At 42.1% G+C, this 12,888-nt stretch overlaps 1 protein-coding gene across 12 annotated transcripts in view; it reads left to right on the top strand.

Moving 5' to 3' along the window:
• Positions 1-12,888, top strand: part of cdc42bpab (CDC42 binding protein kinase alpha (DMPK-like) b) — a 69,919-nt gene that overhangs the window by 22,270 nt on the left and 34,761 nt on the right. For all 12 annotated transcript variants that reach the window (XM_076757081.1, XM_076757084.1, XM_076757076.1 and 9 more), the window contains exons 2-4: positions 5,893-5,984; positions 10,549-10,632; positions 12,406-12,501. In XM_076757081.1, the coding sequence (XP_076613196.1) occupies positions 5,893-5,984; positions 10,549-10,632; positions 12,406-12,501 (272 nt within the window). The remainder of the gene's footprint in view (positions 1-5,892; positions 5,985-10,548; positions 10,633-12,405; positions 12,502-12,888) is intronic.

Below are 12,888 nucleotides of genomic sequence, written 5' to 3'. Positions count from 1 at the left end.
GTCAACAGTTGCCCAAACTGTATTATCAGAGAGACTAATATTAGAAACAGGAGAATACAGAAATTATAATTACAGATTTCTTTATTTTATTACAACAGTTTCACAAAACTCCAAAGATATCAAATCTGTCATTAGCTTTCTTGTTAGCAAAGAGCAGCCTACAACACATTCAGCTAGCTCCTTCTCATGTTCAATCAATTTCAGGAGACACAGTCTCCCACTTAGACTTTCTGTCTGCTCTCAGGTAGCTTGCCTATTGGAGCGCCACACCCATGTACCATGTCAGTGTTCTCACCAGAGAGGCCCGGGCTAATAAAAATGCAATTATGGGACTTGTGTCACTTCAGTAGCTTCTGATGGGAATTACATCTATGCTGAATAAAAAAACTGAATAAAAACCATCTTTCATCTGCATCTCTCAGAGTTGGTGGATTGGTTCATTTATAAAAGAAAAAGAAGCATGTCTGGTCTGTGTAATTGATGAGCAGCAGACATCTAAATCACTCCAAATATTTCAAAAACAACGTGGGTGTGGATTTCCCTTTAGCCTCTTTGTCTCTGTGTAAAAAAAAAAAATACACTGGCAGTATGCAGATAAGTGAAAATACATGACTCACACGTAGCATACACACATAAGTTGAGCCACACGCAAACAGTTCCTCTGTAACATACGTACAGAATATAACACACACACAGGCACAACAGTGTCGGGAAAAGTTTTTTTGGAACATGGGCTATGGTTTATATCCATGAGTCAGATCTACAGTTTTCTTTTTGAGAAAACATTCAAAGCATTGTGACATATATGAAGCCAACCGTGTTTGGGGACTTTGACTGTTCAGTTTTCTGCAGGGTGTCCTGCACATGTGCTCTGTGACTCTGGAAAAGCATTAGACAGATGCATCAGGTGACTGCATAAGTTTGTTTTCCTGAAATATTGGCAGAAGTAGTGGGTGTGTCATTTTGCACTTAAGAACATAGAACATGAAGTACACCCACAACGGTCCTTTAATAGTCAGCATACTTGCAATGTAGTGCAATGCTTAAAAGTGTTTTTATATTTACAATTCTGAAAATTAAATTGAACAACAGGGGTTAAAGTAAAAAAGTATTCAGATTCTGGAAGGTTTACAGATTTGTAAGTTACCGATAAGTCTAGTTACTTTCATTACAATGAAATGAATGCAGTTACACCCAGTGTTGAGTCACACACAGAAACCTTGCATGTATACAGACATTGTAATCCTTGCTACACTTATGACACACACGTACAGACACACACTGACAAGGTTCACATGAACACACCCTGGAGACACGGCGTGGAAGAGATCCAGACTGAGGCCAGTTGTGAGAACTGAGCATATCATTTGTGGGCCGGCTGCTAAGTGAACACACTTGCCTGTAGTTACCAAGTTTCACACAAAAATGGCTGTGACCTCTCGTGTTGGTATGGAGTAAGATGGGCCTGATAAGTGCTCAGCATTTTGGACTAAACCAGTCTGGCTGTGAGGATTAGCTGGCGTCACTCATGTTTTTCCAGTTTCACTGCATCTTAAGGCCTTCTCCTGAACATGTGTGTATTCAGCAAGCATATGTGTATTTTTGAATGTTTTTTTCTTTCAGTCTTTGTACTCCTAATATGTCTGCAAGTGGATGTCCTCCCCACAAAGCACGCAGTACATTAATGTGACTGACATGTCATCTTTTTCCAATCTTGGCTCACTTGCCCGACACATTGCAAAACGCTCGGAAAACAAAGAGCTCCAGTTGTGCTAAAGCTTGGATAGACACCTTCGCAAGTGTTGCCAGGGGTTCCTACCACACCTCGTCATCGCAACAGTTGCTATGTTTAGGTCTACCTGTATATTTTGCCAGCGAGTTAAGATGTATGACCAAACTCTATGGTATTTATTTTTCTCTGTTGTAAAAAGGGATGTAGCACATCGCTATGAATCCATCTCCGCTACAGGAGCAGCACAGACACATTGATCCCTGGGTAAATGTAGCTGAGCTTAGTGAGTACATTCAGTTCTTCTTTGAGTCAGGGTGTTTTATATGTTGACCCTTCATAGTGACATATGTGCCAAGTATTTCCAAAACACACACACACACACACACACACACAATTGAATACCATTTATAAATTACAGGCTATAGCAGGTTAATAGCTGCCGTGTGCTTCAATAAACCGCTTGCTGTGGGAGTGATGACCAATGATTTTTCCTCTCCTGAAAAGCAATTTATATCATATTTCTGCCAAGGCCAGAGCAAGACATAGTCACCAATTATGTGTCACATGTAGATGTAGGGAACTAGATCTCGCTCTGTGTGTGTGTATGTGCGCATATTTGTATGTGTGCTTTGTTGTGGACAGGGCCTGTGGGCTCCTGGCTCAGAGATGAAAGACATTTCTTATGTGGCTGGTTTAGTGGAGCTCCTGAGTCAGCACGCAGCTACTAATCAGTGTTTTCTCCCTCTGAGCTAGCCTGACTCTGTTCCCCCTGCTCTCTGGCCCGCCACCCTGTTAGCTCTGACTTGTATAATTAAGAGTTAAACCAGAAGGAATCGGATGCATGCAGTTGAACCACCAGTCCTACCTTGTCAGATCAGTTTAGATGAAGAAGATGAGGTGATGCATGGAAATTAATAAGACTTTTCCATTCAAGTCACACCAGGCCATGTTGATTTGCGTTTCCATTACCAATTTAAATGCATAAAGTTGTGCCGAGTCAGGGACAAGGTTGACCAAACATGGTCCATCATGGACCAAACATAGCAGATACATCATTGGTTTCAATCCTCCCATCCCCGTTTTTCAAGCAGTGAGCTGTAGATGCCAATCAAAATCATAACAACAGCCTGAAAATCCATGATGATAAAGAGCTTTAAACGTTATCAAGAAGTGGGCACTGCTTTTAAATGTCATTTACTCAGGATGAGCACATCATCAGTTAAAGACACACCTTCAAGTGGGTACCTCTGTTGTAATGGAGATGCAGTTTCCTGCCACACTGGGCTGATGCACCAAGTCAAACCAAGTCACACCAAGCCAGTACGTTTGTTTGATAAAGGGCTGAAAGACTGCTGAGAGACAGAAGACACTGGGTATAAGCACATCTGAATCAGGATGATGGCTGGATGGGAAGCACCAGCAGTGCCCAAAGACAATGTAGAATAGTCTACATCAGTTACTGTAAACCTTAATGAGAACTATTGCCCTTTGTGTTCATAGGGTGGGGGCAAATGAGACTATGCAGTGCTGAATTAATGGAGCCCTCCTCTTGAGATAATAGCATTTATTGATATGGCTGTTCTCGATGAAAGAAGTCGATACGGAGATCTTGTAATGCAGTTAGCTTAGTAAGGCTTTGTCATCATATTTAAAACACTTTGGCTACTAATGATAAATACTCAATGCTTGTGTCAACGGTTACGACAAAAAATCTGAGCACTTTTCCCTGACCAACATAAAAGAGACTGATGTAATTTAACTGTGTTTTGTATTTGCTTAAAACCTGAGCATGCGACACTGATGACTGAGAAAACACATATACTCCTTGTACCCTGTAATGAATAACCCATCATAAAAAAAGTCTCATTATTCACACATTAAGTGAAATGAAATGTTAGAATCCAGTTATAAATAATTTGTATATCTCTGTGCTTTTAACAGTGAAAATACAACCATATTAACCACATTATTTAATCTCTTTCCTAATCGTTTGCAACTCCAGAGTAATTTGTTGGCTTTCATAAATGATTTAATGTGAATCTGGGGATTTAGCTGCCAGATATTATCTTTACTCTGGCAAACAGGCCATACCAGGTTAAAGGTGCTGGCTAAAATAGACGGCTGAAAAGAATCAGATGTGCAATGGAAATTACCAGTAGCACCCAGCAAAACGGTGGTAGATTTGACTAGCTGATTATGAGTTTGTTTTCCGGCCACTTCGGCAGTTAACCTGCGATTAGCCTGTCCTAAGTCAAATATTATGAGATTATAAAGTCAAACAAAGCCATGTTGACACATGTCCTTATGGAGGACAATCCCTCCAAGATTTCTTTGACAGAACCAGTTTTTTTCTAATATTACATGTACAGAGATCCCATCTTATGTATATATCTCGTGTGTGTGTGTGTGTGTGTGTGTGTGTGTGTGTGTGTAGAGATGTGTATATCTATATATATATATGTAGAGAGAGAGAGAGAGAGAGAGATGTCTTTTGTGGGTGACATTTTGCAGCCAGCTCTCTGTACTGTTGTCTGAACTGCTGTTTGGATGTTAGATGTTGTTGAAGAAAGGGAAGGGTGCATGAAAACACTTTGTGAGAAAGACTGATTTTGTTGTTTGTCACTACCTTGTTTGTCGTCATTGTTGCAGACTTGTGGTGATGTCCTGGTCAATTACCTGAGGCTGGAAAACAACTCACAAATACAACCGAGTTGATTGACCACAACTTTTAATGTTTCTCGTCTACTTGCTCTGTAACTGGTCTGCAAGAAAATGAACAAAATGACCAGGCAATTTTCCCATGTCAGGTGTCCCCAGCCTTACTCGATGGTTGCAATGGCTGAGTGGCTTGTGTGTTTATGTGTGTACATTGTCTGTAGTAATGTGTGCCAGGACATGGCACACTGCACCGGCCCCTGTTTTCGCTCTGCCCTGCGGTCATAGCAGGCCAGGCCAGCTGTCAGTTGAGTCAGGAGTCAGGAGGGAATGTGAGTGGAGAGGTTGTTGAGCTATGAGCGACCTGTTTGTTTTATTTCAGCAGGCACTTCCCTGTTTCACAGTGGGAGAATGTCCTTTTCCTCAACACTAGAGGCTCTGTTAAGTCATGGCAACCAGATGAATTTAGCATGATGTTTTGCCAGGGAGGGATTGCAGATGGGCCCAGAGTGTCAACTTGGCTGGTGGTCAGCTCCCTCACACATACACACACACACAGAAGATGTAGATTTAGTCTTTTGTTAACCAAAACAGCCACGTAAAAGTCAAGCATCAAAGTGTATTTGTATGTGAACGCTTGCTTGTCTGTAGGCTAATAATGCTGTTAAAAAGCAGGCAGCATACCATTCAAAACAACAAGTTAAGTTGTTCTTCTCTGTGTTATCAGACAATAAAGTGTATCATTGCAGCCAGTATGCTGACCTTGGTGAACTTGCAGCCAATCCAGGTTATCCTTGGCATGCTGAGATCATGTAAACCAGGAAGTGGTTGAATAGCTCTCCACAAATGAGGGAAATGCTGACTTTGTCAGCCATAGATGGAATCTGTTTGGCTTTGTGAGGGAACGCTAGTGACCCTTACAGATCCCTCCTGGTCCTTTTTCCACCAGGAACCATGACTAAAGGCGTAACAATAGCTTGCTTTATCATTCAGCCTCTCTGTGTCCGGTGTCATGTGCTATAGAGAGGTCCAGGTGGTCACTAATACTTTGATAGAAAACATTTAAAACGGCATGGCCGCCTTTCCTGAGTTGTGGGAATATTGTGGGTCCCTAGTGGGTTACCACATGACTAGCACAAGTATGTTTCCATAAGCCTGGGTCACAGGATAAAAATACCTTTAACTCTTTTTTCCTTGCATTGTAACGTGCTGCTCTGATCAACTGCAAAGCAAACATATGATGTGATCAAACAATCACCTGCTGAGATGAGTCAGACAGATCCTGATGCATAACATCTCATTATCAGTGCTTTAACTAGATGATGGTTAAAACAACTGGCTTCAAATTGGCTTGAAATTATTCTTCTGTCCCTGCATGTAGTTGATATTTTCCTGTGCAGTACATTTCTTATTTTATTATGAATTGAGTGAATCCTAAATGTGCCTTTTGTGTTCTGAAGACGCCGTTTGGAAAAATCTGACGTCTGTTTTCCTTCTCTCTACAGCTAAACCCTTCACTTCCAAAGTGAAGCAGATGCGCCTTCACAAGGAAGACTTTGAGATCCTCAAGGTGATTGGACGAGGAGCCTTCGGAGAGGTAATATACCCTCTGGTTTTAACACTCAGCCATGCAGCAGTCTGTTACCATACAAGTGGAGAACCTGCAATTTGGGTTTCCCCTTTTTCGCTTTTGTACAAGAAACAGGTGTTATAGGTTAGTTTGGAGCGTTTTCACATAGATACATCATCTGGAGTGTGCGTTTCTTGTCTGCTTGTGTGTTTTGACAGGAAACATCTCAAAATGGGCAGCTTCTTCCTTGAGGCAGAGATTTTGATCTCTGGGCAACACTTGCCAGTGAAAGGCTGTATTCTGTTGTGCCCTTCTAGCTTAATACCTGAATTATAAAAGACAAGAGTGTTCTTGTATTTGATAGTGGATTACTTTCTGCTGCATTCCTGCAGCTGTGCGTAGTATTGGTCCGCTGCATGAGCATGACTCTACTTGCAGCTTGAACAAAGCGTTTAAATTCTTCTTCACACTTAACCCGTGAACAGTAAATGAATTAGAGTGTCAGTGGAAAGCATCCACTGTGGGTTCACTTGTTTTTGATTATTTACTTTTTGCTTTTCTGTGTGCCTGTAGGGAGATAGAGTCACATTTGTCACTGGGTTTCAGGTAATGATGTCAGAGCTGGGGAATGTTGAAGGGACAGGTATTGTGGTCCTTAGCCAAGACTCTTACATAATCTCAGTGTCCTGCAAAAACCTTCTGTCTTCACACTGTTAGGTTTCACCATGACCAGACAATTGTTTTGACAATACCTCTGTAACAGATTGTCAGAAATTGTGGGGTTTTAGCACTGAATTCATCACCATGAGCCACGCCGCACACTCCCTAACATTTCTGACATGATTCCACATCTGTACAAACAAGTTTGTGAATTCCTGAGTTCCCTTTAAAACACTCTGATAGGCGGAGAGAGATGAGGAAAAATCAACAAGTGATAGATTGATGGACGGAGATAGATACAGGCACACCTGCCAGCGTGTAGCTGCAGTACTGCCACGAAATACTAACATGCTGACTTGTGTCCCTGCAAGGAGTGCTGGTATGTGCATGTGCGAGTCATGTGACCGTGTGTGTGTTTCAGGCATGTTGTGCTCAGCGCTGTGGTGTGATTCATGAATGGTGCTACCTTGTGGTGACATTCCACTGCCTTTTCACTAAGTCTGCTGTGCAAGTATGAGTTCTACGTGACAGAAAAATTCAATTAGCTTGAGAGACATCATGACTGTCCCATTACTCTACTTCTTAATCACCTGATAGTAATATACTTGCACAGTGTCTTGGATGTGGGTGTTATTCTGGAGTGTAATGAACAGAAATGTGGGAATGTAGCAGAATGAAAACTGGCTCAGTGGTCAAGTAGTACAAGTAGTTGTGATTTTTGCTTTTGTTTACTGTTGTCTGTATAGATAGTATCACATTCTATTGTATGTTCCATGCATTTAAAACTTTGTAAGCTTTCCCATCTGGCTTACGGCATCATTAAATAAGCAGAACTTTAAATGGCACTCAGTATACAGACATACATCCCAAAACAATGTTCTCAGCAGCAGTCAGATAGCACATGTTTCTGCAAGTTTGTCAGCACTGCTACCTTCAGGCACCTGAGAGGCTTTGCAAACCCACAAGCACATGTGCCAGTTTTTCTTCATGACTGCTCATCACAAAGTTTGGAAGTCTTAACTTTATTCTGGTTGGATGACAGTAATAACAGCCATATGACCTAAGGTCACACCAAGCAAACATGGAAAATGTGTATTTTGGAGAGGTGTCATGAAAATTTAGAAGGATATGATTTATTTGTCGTCCTTTTGGGGGGATTTTTAAGAAAATTAAGCACAGAACTGCGACTGAGATTTGGCAACAGAGAATCACAGCGTTAAAGAGAGACAGACAGCGACAGTGATAGAGACAGACCCAGGTGGGCAGACACAGACATAAGAATACAAAGAAAAGAAAGTACTTGAGAGTCAGAAAGGGAGGCGAGCCAGTTTGAGTGCAGGATGTTTTGATTTCATCCTCCCATTGTCAGCAGCAAGCAGAAAAATGGTGCAGGTGGGTGATGCTGTGCAGCTTGTCTGATGAATGGACCAGTGTGCACTGGCCTCCTGCCTCCGAGAATGCTCCCATTAGGACTCAGTTGCCTCTTCACCAACACAAAGGGGCCAAATGGCGCTCAGTCTGGTGGAGCTCAGTGGATAGTGTTTGTTACAAACAGTGCCAGGGTTAGAGGTTCAGCTCCCAACGGCTGGCCTCACTTCAGATGTACGCTATCATGATGTGATCGTTAAGTTGTTATGAAGTCATGGGCCATCAGTCGGTGTTAAACTTTATTGTACTGCTTGTTGGATTGGCTCAAAGAACACTTCTTCAAAACACTTGTCAGCAGCTAAATGCCTTTAAATGTGGCCTTGGCTGTTAAGTCTGCCAGTTCTGTGGCCATTTTGGCAGATAACTGGTGTATTTGCAGGCTGTCTCTGCCACTCTGTAAAGTACTTGGCCTGTGGAATAATTCTATTAACTGTTGTGGCTTGTTTCATGCCTATTCCAAACTGATAAAGCCAAATTTGAAGACTCAGTCGACACCCCGAGCTAACAAATCGTCTTCAACGCAAAATAGAAAACAACCTACAATACACACTTGTATCCAGGAAAATAGACAGGAACAGTGATGTAAATTCTGTGCTTAGTCTTTCCTGGGCCCCGTAGTAGACACCAGGCCTGTCAGCGAGGACCAGGAGAAGGAAAGAACAGTGGAGACATGAAAGGAGAGATGGAGAAAAGGACAAAACAGCCAGGCATTGCCAAGAACAGTGCGCTCCCCCCTGTCCTCCTCTCTTCCTCCTCCGGTCCTCCTCTCCTCTGGTGAGGGATCACTAGGGGAAATCCAAACACTGCAGGAATGTTATCATTGTATTGCATTAGCAGCATTCCCCGGCTCATTTAATAGACTACAGACCCCTCTGTTGCATGGGGCGCCTGTGTTTGTTTCACTTCTCATCCTTGTATGTGTGTGAAGTGCACTTACAAATTCCTGCCTGTTTACTTGTGTTTATTTTTTGTGGGTTTCCCCCCCAATGTATGCATATTTTTGTATGCAATTAACCATTAAAAGAGGCCTTCATGTATTTCTGCTTTTTGGATTAATAGAATATTACAAGAATATAAAGGAGGCTAAAGTCAGCCAGGATGTGAGTTTGCATCAACACGCGCTTTGGCGGTCAGCTTGCAGCGCTTTGTCACAGCAGCTTGTGCATCTCCTTTTTTGGCAAAACGTGCAGCCAGAGCTAGGGAAGCTTGTCATGGTGTTCAGCAATTATCAGTGAGGGGAAAGTTGGCCGCTGTTATGTTGTTAAGACAGTACAAGAGGGTATGATGAACACAGTGGGGCAGTGGGAAAAGACAGTATAACAGACAAACGGAAACACTTGCAGCCACTAAGAGATTGTACGAGGTTGGTCAATGCAGGGCCTCGTTATCCAGAGTCTGTAATCAATCAACTATTCACTTTGAAGGCCTATATTGAATGCATGCAATTGCACACATACTAAATACATAGGGTATACAGCATATGTGGTGTGTGATTGCATCTGTATGTGAATTTGTGTGTTGCTTCATGATAAAGGAATACATCAGGGAATTTAAATGTGCTAGCAGATTTTTGAAGGCTTCTTTAAGAAGTTTGCATTGATAGGTAATGACACACAAACTTTTTATTTGTTTCTGTATTTTAATAGTGAAGATCACATCGATAATCAGTCATCAGAGACTTCCTTCCAAACCATCACATCTGCACAAATCTGTCCATTCACTATTGATTTGTGCCCATTTGCAAATCACTGGACACAGTGGTTAGAGGAGTGGTCAAGGGTTTCTCTCAATTTTTGCTAGTAGCAAGCATGAATCCTATTTAACTGTCCAGCTGTGTCCAGCTGTGTGTTGTGTATGTGTGTGTCAGCGGGGGGAGGGTGCATCCAGGTGGAGTGCATCTGTTAGTCAGCACTTTAATATCTTCGGTCACTTCCTGCCCCTGCTCCCCGGCCAGCTCTACCCCCCTCTCCTTCGTCTCTGCATTCTGTCCGTTTCTCTCCCTCAGCTTCTCCTTCCTCCCACCTCCTCTTTCTCCTCCTGTCTTCTTCCAGTCATCCTTTCTTTTCCTCTTCCTTTTCAACTTCATCCTGTTTCATGGTACCACAGATATTTCTCAGTGTATCCTCTTGCCTGCATCTTAGCATGTTTCTAAGTTTAGTAATGTAATGGTTTTGTGCTGAGATCATCTCCTTGTCCTTTTATTGTTCTACCAACCTTTTCAATGAAGGGGAATTGCTGCTAAAATTGTAATGATCATTATTAATTTGTAAGGTATATTAATCATTTGAGATTATTAGTGAAGCTGAAACATTATCACACATGAATTATCTTTGTGCGGTTCTTTCATTTGTTCTTTTTCCTGTTGGGTAAGATATTAAATCTGTTTGGTATTTTCCTGTTGGTCTGTGTTTTCAACATGCTTCACATTCTTTCACTGGCTTTGGCCTCACACAAATGATTAAAACCGTTTTTTAACCCTCTCACTCTTCGGTCTTTCTTGCAGGTTGCTGTTGTAAAAGTGAGAAACACAGACAAGGTCTTCGCCATGAAGATCCTCAACAAGTGGGAGATGCTGAAGCGAGCCGAGGTGAGCATCACTCGCTCCAAGCTTCTGTTGGGGTTCATCAATTCTGCTACTGGTTTTGGATGCTGGGCCGGCAGTATTGGGGGGATCTTTACAGAAAACAGTAATGGGAATTGGTGATTAATTTTGAAAAGTCTCTGCTGTCAAGAGAAGTCACAACCCTCATTTATCCACCCACAAATCAGGCCTGCATTGATAAATGCTTGCAGAACATGTTGCTGCTTGAGCCGCACGAGCTGCATGTTTTTCTCATCGACCTCTTCCTGACAGTCTGACATTCCTGTTGGTCCCCTGGGTCTTCAATCTTCATGCCTCATACGTCACAGGCCAAAACGGGTCCCTTCTGCGTGTGTGTGACTGTGTGTGTGTGACTGTGTGTGTTTGTGTGTGTGTGTGTGTGTGTGTGCGTGCATGCATGCATGCAAACGCCTGGACATGGGAAACAATGTACAGCAACAGATGTACTATGCACAGTCGACACTAAGTATGTAATTGTCGTAGACATCAAAGAACTGTACAACCCTTTTAGATGGTGACTTTCACAGTGCAAGACATCTCTGGATGTGCTGTTGATTTAGATTGTTAAGTCGTGCATTTACACAACAGTATTTAGAATCTTGATTTGCACACTTACAAAGGTGTGCAGTAAATCACAGACGCATACAGTTACCACCAGGGTGGTGTGGTGGATAATGATAACCTGTCAGTTATCTGCAATACGGTTAAGTACACACAAGACACTTATCATCATGTTAAGGCAGGAAATCAAAAAACACCTTGCAATATAATAATGTGGTAACTATAAAACCTTTGTTAACATGAAGGTGAGTAATCAGATTTCTCCCTTTTCTTAGCCACATTTAAAGACGTTGTAGCCTGCGGAGTTTTCTTTTCTTTTCTGATCAGAGCATTTGGAGTGACAGAAAGGGCAGAGAGCAGGGTGTGTTGAGACGTTACGCTGTTTTTTTTAATGGACTGCTCAGCTGTGGAAGTTGTCTTATTTTTATACTTAGATTAGGATAAGTTTCACTTTGCCATATTTTGAATTGAATTATTTTGGACATCCACCACGACACAGAATGATGTTTCCTTGTCTTCACCATGCTGCTACAGTTACAGTACAGTTTTCATGTCCTGCGTCTTCACTATATAGATGCACTCTTGTTCAACCCTTTTAGAATCCAGCTAAGGTTCTGCTGTAGATTGCCTGGTAATCAGGTTTCCCCAGCAAAATATCTTGCTGTGTTAATCAAGTTTCATTCAATTAAGGGGTTTCCTGTTTACATTATGATTAAGCAATCAGGTTATCACAAAAAGCTGACGTCATCTAGGTTACCTAAATGATGCGCTGCCAGACAGCCCTGAATTATAAGATTAGCAAGCATTCCCATTCCAAACTGTCCTCGGGTCAAGACACTGAGTTCTTCGCTCCAAGCATGTGGCTCTGAAGAAGATCCTGATGTTTGACTTTGTACTGGAGGGGGCCAGAGGTATCACATAGTGTATTATACTAATACATGAACCACAGCATGTAAATTCAGGGTATGCCATTCCAATCACACATCAGATGATTAAAAGAACAATGCTTAGGAAACAGCATAGAAAATCACATCTGATAGAAGGTGGAGTGGTGTAGGTGTAACATCATTACAAATATGGTGTGACTGTGTGACTCATTCTGTCATGTGCATCTGAAAAATGAATTCCCATTCTCTCATATTGTTGTCAGAGTGACATTTTAAGATGAAGAATAAACCTTGTTGCGTCTCTCTTTAGACGGCGTGTTTTCGGGAGGAGCGGGACGTGTTGGTAAATGGGGACTGCCAGTGGATCACCACCCTGCACTACGCCTTCCAGGACGACAATAATCTGGTAACACAGTATTCTCTTTCTTCTCTCTCTCTTTCTGTGTATAATCATGAACAGGAAATAGCTTTTTCCACCAAGCGTATTTCCAGAAATTCTCCTGTTAAACTTCTCAGGGAGCTATTAACCTTTAGTTATCTGATGTATCAGGCTCCTTTTGAGTATCCCTCCAGCCTTACTTCATACATTTCAGCGCATTCAGACTTTGGTACTTTCCACAGTAACAACCACAGCCTTGTGCTGCGTAGCTCCACCTGCCACTTTCACCGTTTCTCTGGCCATTTCATTTATAGAAAACAGCACCACCTCTGCATGATGGCTGCTGACCCGCCAGACGCTGACCAGCACATTCACTTCTGACCACAAAGCACAGCATGACTTAGAATTGTAGGA

Source organism: Chaetodon auriga, chromosome 18 (genome assembly GCF_051107435.1).
Source record: "Chaetodon auriga isolate fChaAug3 chromosome 18, fChaAug3.hap1, whole genome shotgun sequence".
Taxonomy (NCBI): domain Eukaryota; kingdom Metazoa; phylum Chordata; class Actinopteri; order Chaetodontiformes; family Chaetodontidae; genus Chaetodon; species Chaetodon auriga.
This window is presented reverse-complemented; position numbering and strand designations above follow the sequence as displayed.